At 40.5% G+C, this 17,604-nt stretch overlaps 1 protein-coding gene across 5 annotated transcripts in view; it reads left to right on the forward strand.

The window, feature by feature from the left end:
- Window positions 1–14,329, forward strand: part of TBCK (TBC1 domain containing kinase) — a 259,980-nt gene extending 245,651 nt beyond the window's left edge. For all 5 annotated transcript variants that reach the window (XM_072625035.1, XM_072625034.1, XM_072625038.1 and 2 more), the window contains one exon: window positions 13,759–14,329. In XM_072625035.1, coding sequence (XP_072481136.1) covers window positions 13,759–13,869 — 111 coding nt within the window. In that variant the 3' untranslated portion in view covers window positions 13,870–14,329. The remainder of the gene's footprint in view (window positions 1–13,758) is intronic.
- The last annotated feature ends 3,275 nt before the right edge of the window (window positions 14,330–17,604 follow it).

Here is a 17,604-nt window from a genome sequence, read left to right on the forward strand (position 1 = left end):
CTCACATTTCTCAGATCTACAAAAAGCTTCACAGTGACTCTTCTAATGCCATCTTATCATTTCGCAGAAGTAAATTAGAATTGTAAGCATGAATGATGACTTAGCATAGAAACATGCATAGTGGACTATCTAGAATAATTAGCCCCTCAGTTCTTTTTTTTACTGTGGGAAAAAAATATATCACTGGATACAGCTCTGGGAATAGTGATGAAACTCAGCCTGGAGGAACTCACCAATAAACTGTGGGTAAGAACAAAATGAATCCTCCCCCCCAGCATTTTCATAACAACGATGATGCCTCAGTAGCATATTATAAACTCCACACCATTATGTGGGCCTCTGGGGCTCATAAAAACTCCAAAAATTGTTGTTTATTTTTACCTAGATAATTTTGGGGTCACTGGACCACGAAGATTTAATCCTCACCAGGATATATCATTCCAAATGTTATCTCAAAAAAAACATGGAAGGAATCTTTGCTTTCACATAGTCTTGTCAGCCTTTTGGGACAGTTTCTAGTTTAGCTCATCCTTAAAAATGTCATATCCTTGGCACAAAATCAATGCCTTTCTTTTCTCATTAAAGAGCTGTCTTGCCTAGGTGGGTGTGATGACCAGTTGTAGTAAGAAACTTTCCATGCTGTTGCTATCTATCCTTGTCTTAAGAACCCACTTGTGATCACACCTAGGGAAAATTCTTTTGTCTGCTATTGGATCCAGAATTGAGTTGTGAAGAGGTAGATGATTATGGGGACATACTTGGGAAATCAGTCAAATTTGAAATTTGGTACCTTTTCGGGGGGAGGGGAGGGGTATGTTAAATGCAGGGAAATTAAAAATGAATAAGGTTTATTATTGAAGTTCACTTTAATAAGAAAAGTTCCACTGTGAGAGATATATAGTACAATGGCTAAGAGCAGGTCTCAGTGCGAGAATGACCTGAATTCGAGTTCTACCTCCGAGGCAGACTGACTGTGACTGGGCAAGTCGCAAACTCTCTCCGTGCCGCCGCAGGTAGCACCTTACATACAGGGTCAGCTGGCCAATTAAATCATAGACCCAGTCCCCAAAAAGGGCTATTCCTGCATTTCTTTTTTCTATTGAATATAGAATGTAATATAGCCTTGCATTGTTTTAATTTGAAGTTTATTGTCCTGCTGTCTTCCTTGGTTCCTTATCCCAGTGGTCGATCACTCATGCATTGCTTTGCCTTCATGGATTTTACTTGCTTCAGTGCATTTTATTTGCCTCAGGAAAAACCAGGTTTCTCTCTTTTTCCTCTCCCTACACCCTAATGTCATTCTTTTCTTCCTTTCCTCTTCCTTTCTTGCCTCAGGCTTTTTCTCTCTTTGTTCTCTGAGGCTTATTTTCATTAACCGGATGGGCACAATTTTGTGATCCAAGGAGAAAAAAAAGAAATGAGCCTCTTCCTCTACTTTGGAAATTTCAGAATGATTGGGTGTATTTGTTGTTCCTGCCTCTCTGGCTCCAGATAGTATCTGTCCACCTCTTCAGATTAATAGGACACTTTCAAGCTACTTTGTATGAGATCTTTTACCTGTCAGAAAGTTTCTTGGTAGTTTTTCCCTTAAGTACTTAGCTAAAGAATGAAACGTGTTTCACCTTTATCAGTAAAGTATGCAAGGAATTCCTCTTCATCTTGATAGACTTTAAGCATTTGCTGTGGTTAAACTTTTAACTTTCTAACTTTTTCCCTTCTTTTCAACCAATGATAATGTTCCCTGGTTTGACCTCAGACCATTTCAGTATTAATGGAACTTGGACTCAGTGTATCTCATCAGAGAATTATGGGTAAAAATTCAGACTCTTCCAATCTGGTTCAAGATCTGACCAGTGAAAGAAAATCACTTACCATGAGAAAACAGTTAAGTATTCAGGCACAATTCTCAAGTCCTTAGCATTTTAGAAGTGTTACAAAATTAAAACAAATTACTGGCCAAGTTTTACAGTATGGGTGCTTTACAATTCCTAATCTGGGTTTTAACATCAGGTTTCTGTGTTTGTATTGGATATATATAATGTTGTGGTGACAAAACAACCTAAAATTCTTCTTAAAAAAAAAAAATCTCCAAATTTTCAGCAAAAGCCGCTGAGTCACTTTTTTCAAACTTTATGGTCTCTGGCCCTATTTTCATGACACAAAACAGGAGGAAAGTTATCCTGTCTCAATATGTGTTATTCTACACACCCACCCTGCCCTCCACAGCCCACCATTTAATTACTCCTTACCACAGGAATGTCTGTAGATGAATGAGAAACTAACCATCGTTGCCCTCTCTGTCAACCTGAAGAGTTGGAACTTGGCTTTGATCCATCACCGTTCTAACTGGAGTTTTGTTACATCTTTAGTGTATACATTCTTTGCAGAGCGTCGTTCACGTGATGTAACACGACCAATGTTCACAGGCATAGTTGAAGTTTACTGCCCCAAGAGGGCAAGTGTAAACAAAGATTGATAAATTGTCTTTGGTAGTTTTCAGTTTCTAGGTTCCTCAGACCAACTGGAAATATACCATATGAGTTTCATTATGGCTCCTGATACATGATGGTACCTAGTTGGTGGAGGTGTGACCCACAGTGTGCACTCTGAAGAGGCTTATCATCTGATGTAGTGCTGTGCAAAATGTTCTTTATTAGAATAAGAAGCATTTGCTGGATAACTTTTTCTATCACATTGTAAAATGAAATCTGTAGTTAAGCCTTCACCACCACATTTAGAATTTCTTTGTGCTTATTAGTGTAAAAGGTTTCCATACTTGTTGCTGGGAGAGCTAGTTTGAAAGTATAAGCCAGGATAATTAATAATAGCTAACAATTATTAAACACCTAGTATGTGCCAGGCACTGTGATAAACACAAAAAGGCAAAGGATAATCTCTGCTCTCAAGGAACTTGCAGTCTTCTTGAGACTGTGGGAGAGACAACATGCAAACAACTGTGCACAAGCAAAATATACGCCAGATAAATAGTGACAAAGGGAAAGTGCTCGTGTTGAGGAGGACAGGTATAGGAGGTGATTTTTAGGTGGGACATGAATTGAGCCAGGAGGTTAGGATGAGGAGGGAGACAACTCCAGACATTGGAAGGGCAGTCAGTGAAAAGGAATGGAGTGTCCTAGGTGAGGAAGGCACTGGGAGAGGCCAGTGTCCCTTGAGGTGTCTCTTCTCTAGGACATCGGGAAAGTTCAAAAAAATGTATTTTAATCAAACTAAAGTTCAGTGCCAACAGAAATGTGAGATGGTTTTACCAACTAGAAAGGTTTTTGAATATGGCTTGGCATTGTACTGTCTATCATCAGAGAAACAGCTTAGCTAACCTTGGAAAGGCCCTTTATTAAGACATCAGAGGATTATAGATGTGAAGCTGGAAAGGATCTCAGCAGCCATCCAGTCCAGTCCCCTTCCCTCTTTTACAAATGGGAAACCAGAAGCCAATAAGCATTTAGTATCAGAGGTGGGATTTGAACCCAGGGCCTCTGACTCCAGAGCCAGTGATCTAACCATTGTACCATACTGCTTCTAGTAGGCCACAAGCTGGAGGATTATTTTGACCACAGCAACTCATTAAATTAAGTAAGCCATGAAGAGATTGTGATCTGCATCTCTAAAAAAGTACACTTACCAGTGTAACCATAGATCCCTGAGGTATTGAAGGAAGGGTGAAGACATCTCATACCACAACCTAACCTCAAACCATTTAGGGCAAGCCTGCTTTCAATATTAGGAGCTGTAAAATTTTACTATGATTTGCTGAATTCTGGACTTAATAATTGATTCAAAACTAGAGGACTGACTGAGCTTAAGCAGTAAATTCTGACCTCCTCACTACTAAATTACCCAGGATGAGTAAGTGACTTGCCCAAGGTCAAACAGGTCATATTTGGCCAAGGTAGGATACGAACACAAGTCCTTGGGCTCTAGATCCATTGCTCTTTCCAGATCACAGCTTCTCTGTGCTTTTGTAATCCAATAGAACTCTTGTCTTTGTTCTTCTAATAAAGCCTCTGAGAGAGTCCAGCATTCTAGGGATCTTCCTCCAGATCACCTGATGGCACCTGGGTAACACATAGATTGCCCACAAGTTACCCTGCCTTCTTGATATATGACTGGCCCACCTCCTTTTCCAGTCACACATCATCTTTTTTTATACAATTAGTGAACAGTTTTTTATTTTTGTTTTTACTGATAATGTGTTGTAGCTTACCCCATCTCCCTTCCACTGGCCTTTGGGTAATTCACATCTTGAGTCCATCAGAGACTGTGGGTAGCTGATGATTCATAGCCATATGGCACTAATCTAGGCAAGAAGTGATAGGAATCTAAACTAAGGTTGTGGCTTTGTGAATAAACAGAACATGCCTAATATGAGTGATTTTATGAGGATAGAAATGCCAAGACTTATTGATTGGATATGTATAGAGAGGGAGACTGAGACAGCTAGAGGCTCAATAGATAGAGTATTTGGTCAGGAAGACCTGAGTTCAAGTACAGTCTCAGGGACTTACTAGCTATGTGACCTTGGATAAATCACTTAGCCTTCTTGCCTAGGAGGCAGCTAGGTCACTCAGTGGAAAGAATGCTGGACACGGAGTCAAGAAGACCTGAATTCATATTTGGCTTCAGACACTTACTAGCTGTGTGAGCCTGGGCAAGTCACTTAAACTAATGTAGCTTTAATCCCCTGGAGAAGGAGATAATGAAGCACTGCATTATCTTTGCCAAGAAAACCTCATGGACAATATGGTCCATGGGATCACAGAGACATGACTGAACAAGTGAGGGGGATTGAGGGATCGATGATTGTGCCAAGGTTATGACCTCAGGAGAGTGGAAGATTGGTGAGAACTTTGACAGAAATAGGGACATTGAAAAGGAGAGTTGGGAAGGAAAAAAGATCATGAGACCATGTTGAATTTGAGATGTTTCTAGTCCATTCAATATGAAATGTCCACTAGCCTATTGGTAATTTAGGACTGAACTTCAGAGGAGAGACTCATTAGGATGTGAGCTTCTTGGGACTGGGACTGTGCTTTTGCCTTTCTTTGTGTCCCTGGTGTTTGGCACAGTCACTGGCATATGGTAAGTTCTTAAGAAATGTAGGAAGAAATGTAGGAGGTAAACGTAGACAACTTTTTCTAGGAGTTTGGCTGGAAAAGGGAAGAGAGTTATAGGACAGTAGTTTGAGGGGATGGTAGGGCCTAGTGAAGGATTTTTAAGGTTGGACAGATTTGAAGTTAGGAGAAAAAGAACTGATAGGGAAAGGTTGAAAATGGGGCAGAGGGAGACCCCGGAGTATGATTGAGTTCACTGTATGCCAGAGGAGACAGGAAAGAATGGGATCATGGGTAAGTATAGGGAGGTTAACATTGGCAAAGAGAAGGGATGACCCTGTGTCAGACTCTGGGGAAATAGAAGAAATAATAGAGAATATTTGGGGTTTTTAAGAAGAGAGGCCTCACATTGAATATTCTTCAGTTTCTCAATAAAGTAAAAAGCCAGGTCCTTAGCTAAGACAGGTAAAGGGGAGGAGTGGGCAGCTTGAGGAAAGAAGATCTCTTCTATCTACAGGGATCCCATCCTCCATTTCAGCTCCATATTATACAACCTCTCCCATGGCAAGCACCCAAGGCTGTGCCAGAGCAGACTCTCAGGCTCGCAGAGCCAATTGTTAAATATTCAGTGTGAGCGTTTAAACCTCAGAAGTTGTCAGTGATACAAATTTTTTGCTTTGTTGATTGTCCAGAATTAAGAAATTGTTAATTATGCTGATTAAACTTAAAGTGTGTGAGCATATTTTCCCCATAGCCCAGTTGTTAAACATTGACTGCATCCTCCTCTATTGCCCTGTAAGTAATAATAATAATATTAGCTAAACTTTATGTAGCATTTACTATGTGCCAGGCACTGTGCTGAAAAGCACTTACAGTTGTTTCATTTGATCCTCATGACCCTGGGAGATAGGTGCTATTATTACCTTCATTTTACCAAAGAGGAAACTGAGGCAAATAGAGGTTAAGAAATTTGCCCAGGATCACACAGTATCTGAGGTCAGATTTGACCTCAGGGAGATGAGTCTTCCTGACTCCAGGTCCAGCCTCCTGTCCACTGCACCACCTTTTTGCTCCTGCAGCCTTTTAGTCCCTCACATTTCTTCCTCCTAGCCATATTTTCTTACATATTCTTCACCATCTTTCCTTTAGCCCAACTTACATTAGTCAACAAGTATTAAAGTATATGTTGACTTAATTTGGAGAGTCTCATTAAGTTATTCATAGGATTTCTCTATTCTTTCATCTTCCGCAAGAGATATGTAGGTGTGTGAGCTGCAGATTCATTCATGGTGGGATTTTTTATTTCAGTCTCAGTACAAGAGTCCAAAAAACTTATGGGTTTTTTTGAATATAGCATTTCTTGCAAAAGAGTGCCCATATTCTGTGCCTCCTCACCTTGCCTGCCACGCTACCCTTCCTCTTTAACTACTCCGATATGTAGAATCTTCCCTGATGGAAACTTCAGCCTTCCTAGTAATTGACACCTACCTGCTTACAGCAACAAAAGAGGGAAACTCATCTGACATACCTGAGTGAGACCTTGCTCATCCCTATAAAAAAACACCCTAAGCAGCCTTATTGTGTGGAAGAACCTAGGTATGCCTCTACTGAACCAGGAGGAAAAGTGGGAGCCTGCCATCAGCTTGGGTTGAGTCCAGGTACCATCCCTTTCTTTCTTCCTCCCACCCTGGTCTCAAGATGATCTCACCCAAGACCCTGACTCTCCCACTGGCTAAGCCCATTTCTTGTCCTTCCAGTGATCCAATTTTATCCTTATTATCAGGGGCGGGGGGGGGGGGGGGGGGGGGGGGGGGAGGGGAGGGGGAGACTGTTATTCCATAGATTTTTATTATCTGTCCCTGTGCCTAAAATGCTTTCCCTCATCACCATGTCCTCCTGGCTTCCTGAAGTCTGAAATATCACCTGCTACAGAAAGCTTTCCAGCTCCCCTTCAGTGTTGTGCCTTCCCTCAGATATTCCTTCCAGTTTCTCATTTATATACTTGTCTGTATATGGTTCTTTCCATGTTGTCTCCCCCAACAGGATGTGAAGCCCTAGAAGTCACAAATGGTTCTCCACTTTCTTTGTGTCCCAGTGCTGATAAAAACCCACCAGGGTTTGTGCTTTGCTGCTGCAGGAGACCTAGAGTCACTTACTTGCTCCCATGACACAGGGACACATAACATCTGCTGTAGAGAGTCCTAGAAGAGAGATAGATTGAAAGATTCTTTTTTTAAAAACCTGTATAGCTGACATTTTTTTCAAGAAACTTTGTTTAGAATTCATTACCTCAAACTATAGATTACATTTAGTTTGTAGCAATAGGAAAAATTCATCACCGTCCAGTGGTAAACAGAGGAGATTATGTGAAGGAGTGATAGAGCCAATGGGAGGGGGAAGTTTGAAGTTTGGAAAGAGAGAAAAACCAGAATGTTGGAATAAGCATAATTTTCAAAAAAATCTTTTCAGAAGGCATTTGTGTGAGGCTGGAGCATTAAATTATCAAGGAAAATATTGACTTTCTCCTCCTCCATACTTTTCTTTGAAATGTTCACTTCCTTTCAAAATGCTTTAAATACTTGTCTCTCTTTTACTTTAATACCATGTTATTTAGGCACAATTACCCATAATGGTGAGAGGTAAAGAGACAAGAAGGTAAATCCTTGAAATTTTCATGAAGACTTTAAATTATCTCTTTGAAAAGTACGTGTACAATTGAAATACCTTCTACCCTGGTGGATAATATTAAGGTAGCACAATTTATGCCAAGTCCTCCTGCTGGGGGAATGGTCCTGGACCCTAAAACTGGGACCTGGAGCACTCTGCAGCTTTCCCAAATCACCTTTGCTCCTTTCTCTCTGATAAAATGGAATCATTTGCCCTTGCAAGCATACATAACTTCTAATATGTGAAATGATCATCTCAGCACTTGTTAATGGTGATGATAGCCAGCACCTATAAGGTTTCAAAGCACTTCAAAAATATTAGCTCATTTGATCCTCACAACAACCGTATAAGGCAGCGGCTAGCTAGTTCTATCCCCATTTTACAGATGAGGAAAACAAGGCAGGCAGAGGTTGCTAATTGACTTGCCCAGAGTCATACAGCTAATAAAGTGTCTGAGACAAGATTTAAATTCACATTTTCCTTACTCAAATCTAATCCTCTATCAGCTAGACAACCTAGCTCAACTGTTGATATCACAATTCTTACCACCACCAATTTACACAAGCCTTGAGCAAAAAGTAGGTGCTCAAGGGGACTGAAGGAAGCGAAACAAAGCTGCAACTGAAGGCAATTAGGCATGTCCCTCACCCTTGACCCTGAAAGTACTTCTACCCCTCCTGTGGGAGTGAGCCAGCATAGACAAACAGTAAATTAAAACATGAAAACACATGCCCTGACAACATTAGACAACTGCAGTGTCATTCCTTTCATTTTCTACTCCCTACATTCACTTGCACATATACTAAGAACTAATTTAAGACTCTCCCCTCAGGTTTGAGATGGGTGAGTTCCTATCTTAGAAATGAGCTTATTTTTGACCCCACTTAAACTTGCACCAACTGCCTCCCCCTCTCCACAGCCCAAACCACAGGAACCCTAAGCTATTGAAACTAGAAATCCCTCCAAGATTTGTTCCAGACCCAGGAGAACTAACTAGAGAATAGTTTATCTCCCTCCTGGTGCACAGGGTCTCATATATACACATCAAACATAAAGATTAAGTACCCTGGGTTGACAAGGTTAGATGCCACAAGAATAAATACAGATGAGCCAACTTTCCCTCTGTGACTAATTATTTCAACATGGTACGTCCAGAAGTAGCCATTCTTGAGGACTCTTCTTCCATTTCCCCCCCTTTATTTTGGCATTAGACAATTTTCAAGGTGTCACGAAGTAAACTAAGCCATTGGATTCTTTCCTCTGCCTCTTACCCTTTACAAAGACTGGGGACGAAAATTTAACATCTTTATTGTCTATTCATTATTCTTCATTACCTTTTTCTTCTTGATGCTTATGAACAATAAAATTAAGAACTTTGCAAGGCAGTTCAAGCAGGATTGAAGGTAATACGGAAATGGAATAATTTGGCCCCAGATTGGGAAGGGGCCACATGCCTCTGCCTCCCCTTGTGAGAGAGTTACACGTAATATTCTATTTCTTCCCTCCCCAACTAAGTGCTACCAGGTCTTCTTAATTAATTTAAATTTATTTTCAAGTCATATAGATTAACATTCTCTCAGTGTTGCTTAAACCCCGCTGATCTTTCTAACCCATCTGGATAAATCCTTCTGATTTTTCTTTCCATTAGATCGTGAACTCCTTGAAGGCAGCAACCATTATGTTTTTCACTTTCTGTGTATCTCCAGAGCTTGGCACAATGCCCAGTGCATAGCACTTGCTTTATAAGTATTTATTCGCTTGATAATTAATAGAACACATTGAAAGAGCAAGAATAGTCCATTAACCCCATAGAGTAATGTGTAGTTCATTTACCTGAGATCAGTTAGCAGACTCCCAGAGGAGAAAATGCCCTCTTTCAATATAGGTCAACACCTTTTTCTGCAACTTGTCTTAGAGAATTTCCCAAAGTGGTTTAGAAGTTCAGTGACTTGCCTAGGGTCACATAGCCAGTGTGTATCAGAGGCAGGACCTGAATCCAAAGTATACTCGCTCCAAGGCCTCTGTCATGCTGCTTGGACAGGAAAACAATGGATAACTGGCAGATCATGCCAGGGCTTTCCCTCTTTTTAGGTCTTCCTACAGCTTTTTTCACTTATGTGTGTTTACAGCATTGTAATGATGATCAGCTGTGAAAGATTTAGCTGTTCTGATCAAGACAATTGGTATCCAGGGACCTGTGGTGAAAAACGTTATCCACCTCCAGAGAGAGAACTAATGAAGTTGATGCAGAATTTTGTCCTTTTTTTTTTTTTTGTAAAGGAAATGTTTTACATAATTTCACATGTATTATGGATATCATTGCTTGCCTTCTCTGTGGGTGGGGAAGGAAATAGTGGGGGAGAGAATTTGGTACTCACATATTTTTGATGAATAACAAATAATGAAATTTATTTTTAAAAAAAGAAATAAAGGACAAGTAGATAATAGAACATCAGGGGTGGCTATAAGATCATAGATGTAGAGTTGGAAGAGACATTAGAGACCATCAAATCCAACCTCCCTTCCCCACCCACATTTTTCAGATGGGAAAACTGAGGCACAGAAAAGTTGACTTGCCCAGGGCCACAGAGCTAGTAAGTGTCTGGGTCAAGATTTGAACCAAGGGCCTCTCTAAAACAAGGCCAGTAGGCCACATGACTTCTCTTTTGTAAGTCCAAAAGACAGAAGAGGTATCTCGGTAAATCAGAACTCAATCCTGTGACCTTAGTTGACTGAGATTGTGGGAAGAGTTCATGTTGTTTACTTTCCCTTCTTCCCAACCCTCAAAAGAGAATGACCATGTTGCACTCTTATAGACTCAAAGCAAGAGCAGAGAAGATTATGAAAGTTTCACATGGTGGGGAAACAGCATAATTTTTTTTTTTGCTGCCATTAGTGGCTGCTTGGGACTTGTGGGTAGGAAAAGAAATTCTGGAATTTAATTAATTTAATTTCTTCTCATCTCAACAAGTTTCAGGAAACTAGAACTTGCTGTTGGGTACAGTCATATTTGCATTTGGTTCCCTGCCAGCAGGCAACAAGAAATAAGTTGGGATGGTGGAAATGGAGAAGAGACACTGTGAAAAAATCATTCAGAGAAGAGGAAAATAGATAGGTATTGATGTGTGCCAGCTGATGGACCGAGTTGTAGACTTATGGACAAAGAGAATGAGGACCAGGGTTGGGCCTGTGACTTCATTGGTTTAGGGAACTCCCTGAAGAGAAAACTCTTTCAGTGCAGATTGGCACCTTTTTTTCTGCAAGCTGTCATTTTAAAGAGTTCTCTAAAGTCCTTGAAAAGCCACATATCAAAGTCAAGGCTTGAAGTCAGGTCCTCTAGCTCCAAGGTCACGTATCTATACACTCGATCCAGGTGCTTGGACAGAAGGATGAAGGACAAATGGTCCCTCATGTAGTTAGACCAAAGCCAACAACAGCCTTCTTCCTTTTCTACCTCAGTCCTCTGGTTAATTTTCAAACCCCCCCGCCCCCAGATATTTTACATCTCCTCACTCTTCTCTTTCTTTTGACCCCTCAGTTAATAGTGAAACTTTTTGTTGAAAGGGTTCTAGCATTTCTGCTTAGCCACTACTGCATCCTAGTTATTGTGCCCCCACCTCTACCTTTTAACAAAACTACTGTAAGAAATCCCCCCCTCCCAGCCCCACAGCCAAGTTTAAAGGAAGATTAGTTAAATATGTGGTAAACTCCTTCCTTAGTCATATTCTGACTTCTGAAGTATTAAAAAAAAGCACTGAGAAAGCCAAGATTGATCATCCCCAAGTCTTATTTCAGGAATGTGGTGCTTATCTCCAAATTCTGGCTTAAGCAGTAATAATGTCATCATGTATAGAATATGCTGAAGCACGAAACACAGGGTGTGTGTGTGTGTGTGTGTGTGTGTGTGTGTGTGTGTGTGTGTGTGTGTGTGTGTGTGTGTGTGTGTGTGTGTGTATGTTTGATATGCTTAGACAGCAGCAGAATAGTGTTGCATGTACAGGGTTGGAGCTGGATGAACACTGGTGCATTGGATACCCTAAGGACAGGGCTTGGCACAAAACCTGGGGAGAGGAACAGTGATGCTGGCAGCCTGACCCTCATTCCTCTGGCTCACTTCACTTCCCCTGGCTTAAAATGCAGATAGAGGACTGCTCTTCTCACTGTTGTTAATCTGATCAACGTAAAGGAAGAGTACAATGTGAACAACTGTTTTACTCTCAAAGAAAACAAGTCAGAGGAAGGGTAGGGTCACCGGAACAAGTAACTAGATTCCCAGCATAACTGTAGGGATCCCCAGGAGGTCCCAGTGCCATTAAGACATATCCTTGCCCTTACTGATCTGTGTCTGAGATCCCACCATTCAGATTTCATCTCATTAGCTTAAGGTTTTGCCACTTGCTAAAAATGCAGAAATAATCTGGGGGAGAAATAGCACTTTAAGCTTCTACTATTATGTGAAGGAAAGGTTGGAAATCAGAGATAATAATAAGTAATAATGATAATTAATAATTGCCATTTGCATAGCTCTTACTGTTGCTAGATTCTGTGCCAAATATTGTCTTACGTGATAAGAATAGCTAACATTCATATATACTTGTGTCCTAAGCACTATACCAAATGCTTTTTACCAATATTGTTTGATAATAGTGAAGTAACATTTATAAAGCACATACTATGTGCTAGACACTGTGCTGAGTGCTTTTTACAAATATGACCTCATTTATTAGTAATAATAATAGCTAACATTTACATAGTGTTTACACAGTGCTCGCTGCTTTACAATTATCTCATTTCTTTGATCCTCACAATAATACTACAAGATAGGTGTTATGATCCTACAAATCCAAAAATGCAAATTCTACAAATCAGGTCTTGGTTTCTTGTTTTGTTGATTATCTAAACTTAAGAAAGTGGTAGAATAAAAGTTAATGCAGATTAAATTTAAAAGTGTGTGTCTTGTGTATTTTGGAGAACCGGTTGTTAAGCATGTCCCTTTATTTTACAAATGAGGACATTGAGGCCTGCACAGCTTAGGCTAAGTGCCCACAATCACATAGCTAAGGAGGCTGCGGACCCAAAGACAAACTCTTCCTTTAGAAACTGACCTGTGACTAACCCTGAGGATCAACATTTGTCTACCAGTGACCCAGAAGAATACTTGTTAAAAGCTCTTGAGTGTCTAGCTCACATGTGAGTAACTGAGAGAGTTTTTGGAACCAGTCTTTCAAATTCAGTTCAGGTCAGTCATGAAAGCGTCTTCCCTGGGACTTCTGTGAAGTAAGTTTATGGCCGTAGCCCAGTTCTTGGTACTGCATAGCTGCTCCTCACCACCACGATGATGGTAACGGTAATGCTAACAACAGCCATGCCTTCCGCACATGATGCATTTCTGCATACGTTACCACTGGGGTATGCTGTTACATGTGTAAGAGCCTGTTCTCCAGACATTCGCAGGATGTGCTTTTAAATTGAATCTGCATTACTAACATTTTCTCCATGACCTTCTTAGGTCTAGATAATTGACAAAGCAATAAATCAAGCTATGATTTATAACATTTACTGATTTCCAGTGTATAAGTGCTCACACTTAAATTTTAACTCAGCCCTCTCAAGTCACTTGGAGCTAGCTCCAGCTCACCCCTGAATGTCACTTAGTGTTTAAAACAGCCCTTGAGGCAGTTTTTTTATCCCTGTTTACAGATGAGGAAACTGAGGAACTGTACTGATTGTGAAGTACATCAGAGCTATCATCCTTTCTTGCACTTTCATCAGTAAGACTGAAGATTTTTCAAAATAAACTTATGGTACCCTGGACTGTTGAAATGGAAAAGTTTACTTTGCCACACTGTGAGAGAAACAAGATTTAATGCTGGAAACCAAACTTTATGTCTTAATACTTCATTGTACAGTGACATTGGTCCTAGAAGATATTTGTCTTTCAAACAAACCCTCAGTCTAAGAAGTAAAGAGTTAAACCCATGGGTTGATTGTACATGCTGGTAAACATGTTTCTTCTCTCTAGTTTGCAGCTCATCTTGTAAAGATCAGATATCCAAGGGTCTGTATCCTAGATGGAGGCATTAATAAGATTAAACCAACGGGCCTGCTTACCGTCCCATCACCACAAATATGAGGAATTGCAGATGTCAACAGAGTCTCCATGTCAAGATCTCTGAGGGTTATCACTCAGAAACGATACCGGTGATCCAGATGGTATTATTTCCCCAAGATTCTGTCATGTAGAACTTTTTTTTTTTAGTTGTATGATCCAAATGTTCATCTGTCAACAGACTTGACTGTACAGGTATCTCAGAAGAAATTTTATTAGCAGTGAAATCTGATCATGGATTTTATGGTGTTACCACCAGAATGCTAGAGGAATTCAGCTGATAACAGCTAAACTCAGCACTGTCAAGGAAGTCTAGCCTGACACTGATCTTACCTCTCCTTGATAAATGGTCTTAAAGGCATTATTTTGTAAATACAAGTGTTAAATGGCAGACTGACAACATACAGTCCCTGTTTTTATGATAATTTGGAAACTGTTCCCAGTTCATTCTTTGTAAATAAAATCTGCATTTTTTAATCGTAAATTATGATTTTGTGATCTGTGTTTTTCCTCGACTAAAACATTTTAAGCTACTGCAGAAACTGGTAAGTTTTTGTCTCAGTGCCAGTCAATAAATCAATCTATAAGCATTTGTTAAGCATCTACCAAGTGCCAGTCACTGTACTAGCGGACAAGGTTAAATGACTTGCCCAGGGTGACACAGCTAGCGAGTAAGTACCTGAGACCAGATTTGAACACAGTAAGGTAAGTCTTCCTGACTGTATTTCCAGGACTCTATCCACCTCGCAGTTATCATATTCAAAATAAATACAAGGAAATTTGGGGGTGGAAAGGGAAGAGATTGTAGCCAGGATAGGGGTGATAACCTGGAAAATAATGCATTTGGAGGGGTTGGAGAAGACATTTTGGAGTCATAAGCCAGAGGGAGAGTTGGACTGACCCCATATTATGATCAGAGGAATTTCTGAGTTCATTAGGTTCATTAAACTAAGTGTAGAACATTTGTGAGTGATGTCAAGATCAAGACTATGACCATATCTGCCTGTAGAGATAGACAGACAGATAGATAGATGATAGATAGATAGATGGATGGATGGATGGATGGATGGATGGATGGATGGATGGATGGATGGATAGATAGATAGATAGATAGATAGATAGATAGATAGATAGATAGATAGATAGATAGATAGATGGATAGACAGACAGACAGACAGATATGGAGAGAGAAAGAGAGAGAGAGAGAGTTGAAGTCCCCTCACATGAGAACAGTAGTTGGGGAGAAGAGAAAGACTGTGATCTAGAAACTGAACTCATTGAGGAAGGAAAGTGTCCTGCAATTCTCCTGACAACAACTACTAGAAACTTGGTTGGATGATAAATAGGTACTGAGTGAACCTCAAAGAATTAGAGATCACTGAGTGATGGCAGTAGAAAAAAGCCTATAATCCAGTCCCTTCACCATGACCAGCAAGTCTTGGGATGAATAAAACTACAGAAGCCATGCTGTCAATGGGGAGACAGGTCTTAGTGAGAGCAAGAACAAGCAAGAGAAAGGGAAAGGCTTAAGATGAAATCTAGTTTGTTACCTACGGTAACATAGCATTAGTCTTTTTGACAGATGCTCATTTTCTGGTCTTTCTTCCACCTAAGAGCTCCACATTTTCTCCTATTTAGGTCAGGGAGTGCCTCAAGTTGAAGCAGAAATCTTTCCTTCTCCATGAATCCTCTGAGTTGCTACTCAAAGGGTCTCCATCTCCAAAACAGTTGTTAACTCTCTCCATTAGGGCATGGAGGAACAGGGGGTGTATTAGAATCCACTTTAGCACAAAGCTCCCAAGGGATAGTAGTAAAATCAGTCCTATGAATTCTTAACCCATCAATTAACAACAATTTGCTAAGGACCTGATGGGGTACAAGCCCAAACCAAGACCTTACTGTATGCCAGACTGTGTAGTAGAGGCTGGGGATACAAAGACAAAAAAGACCTACCCTGCTCCTCCAGGATTTGACATTCTATTTATCCTAAGCTGGGGTTTTCCCCCATATCAGAAGGTTTTACATTGTGTGGTAATCTCTCCGAGCATCTTCTCTCTGCAGTTTAACGTCTATATGTCAGGGAAATAACTTGGTTTGATTCGATAGCTTCTGGGCATTATACTGGGATTTGACACTGCTTCCTTGTCCAATTCACAGCTATTTATTTTAAATAGTCTTCCTCCTCTTCCACCTTAAAAAAAGAAAAAGTGGACAAGTACTTCCACACTAGTCCTGACTGCCTTCTGACACCACCTCCTTCACTAGGATGCATTTCCTGTGCACATGTACCCTTCCTTCCCTTCCTCTCTTCCCAGGCCCCCTTGTGTGTTGACTTCCCCCATTGGAATATAAGCTCCTTGAGAACAGGGACTGTTTTGTTTGCTTGTATTTATGTCTCTGGTGATTAGCACAGTGCCTGGCATTGGAAGAGCTTAAGGGATGTTTCATCTCTCTATCTAGTTTCTAAAGTACAGAACTGAAGCACATTGGGTAAACTGGGCAATATGGGCCCCGTTCATTGCCCTTACTCATACCACATTTGGGAGTTTGTAGTACTACAGCTATTTAAAATATCAAACACTGAAATAGACTGAAGAAAAACACTAGACATGGAAAAAACCAATACCCACATTTATTTATGACTCATCCTAGTACTTTTGCTGTTGGATGGCTCATGCTAGGTGTTCAACATGTGAAGAGGTGTCACATGGGGTCCATACTTAGACCCTGGCAATCTCAGGGCTCTATAGATAGCAGGAGACATTCATAGCCCCCACTGCTATGGAAGTATGAGTACCTTCCAGCCTAGGACTCTAATATTTCCTCTTGGGTTGCTAAACATTTTTTAATGACCATTTTTGGCCTGTCAGAAGTGAGTTATTGATGTTCTGAGTTATTTTCACCATTTCAATAATCCTATCCTGTTCTGAAGTGGTGAGAGAATGAACATGTGTTTGATAAGGACCAAAGTACCTTATGTGTACACACATGTATAAACATATATGTTATATGCATATGCATATGTATATATGTACATATACACTATAAATATGTACGTGCATGTATATATGCATACATACAGGTATATATTTACCTATCTATATTTATCGAAAACTCCAGTGTAATGTATATAGTTTTATGTGTTACTGTTCATGCTTTGTATAGAAGAAGACTAAATAGGATTTATGGGATATTTGGAAAAGACTAGCACTTCTGGTGGGAGGGATTGCCATGACCTAGTCAGGGCTGCTCATCCACCTTTGGCGTCCACTTGTCACCCAACTCTCACCTGTAGCTCCAAGAAGCTGTAGTACGGGCAATAGTCAGACCCCAGTGAAAGCTTCTCAGCAGACAGGCTAAGCCAAGTTGAGGGTAAACCAATGGACCTCAAACCCACTGGTGAGGTAGGGGGATGTCTAACCGCAGGCATGTAAAGACTTTCCCCCAGCAGAATGGGCATATGAGAATTTGTTCCAATAGCCATGAAGGTAATGGAAGCAGGTACTGTGAAGTGCTTAGAGTTTGGTCAGACATCTCAGATGCCAAGGCATCTTAAGATTAAGATGGGTTAAAAAAAAAAAAGATAGTCATGATATGTCTGTGTAGGGAGTTGCCACACTTGGGATATATACATACTTATATATAACACATACAGAGATAAGCATACATACACAGCATCCTAGGCCATCGCCAGTCATCCTGACTTGCCACTGGACTTCACTGATTCTGGATAAGAGAGTGAAATTGATGGCTTGCTGC

The sequence above is a fragment of the Notamacropus eugenii genome, chromosome 7 (genome assembly GCF_028372415.1).
Source record: "Notamacropus eugenii isolate mMacEug1 chromosome 7, mMacEug1.pri_v2, whole genome shotgun sequence".
NCBI lineage: Eukaryota > Metazoa > Chordata > Mammalia > Diprotodontia > Macropodidae > Notamacropus > Notamacropus eugenii.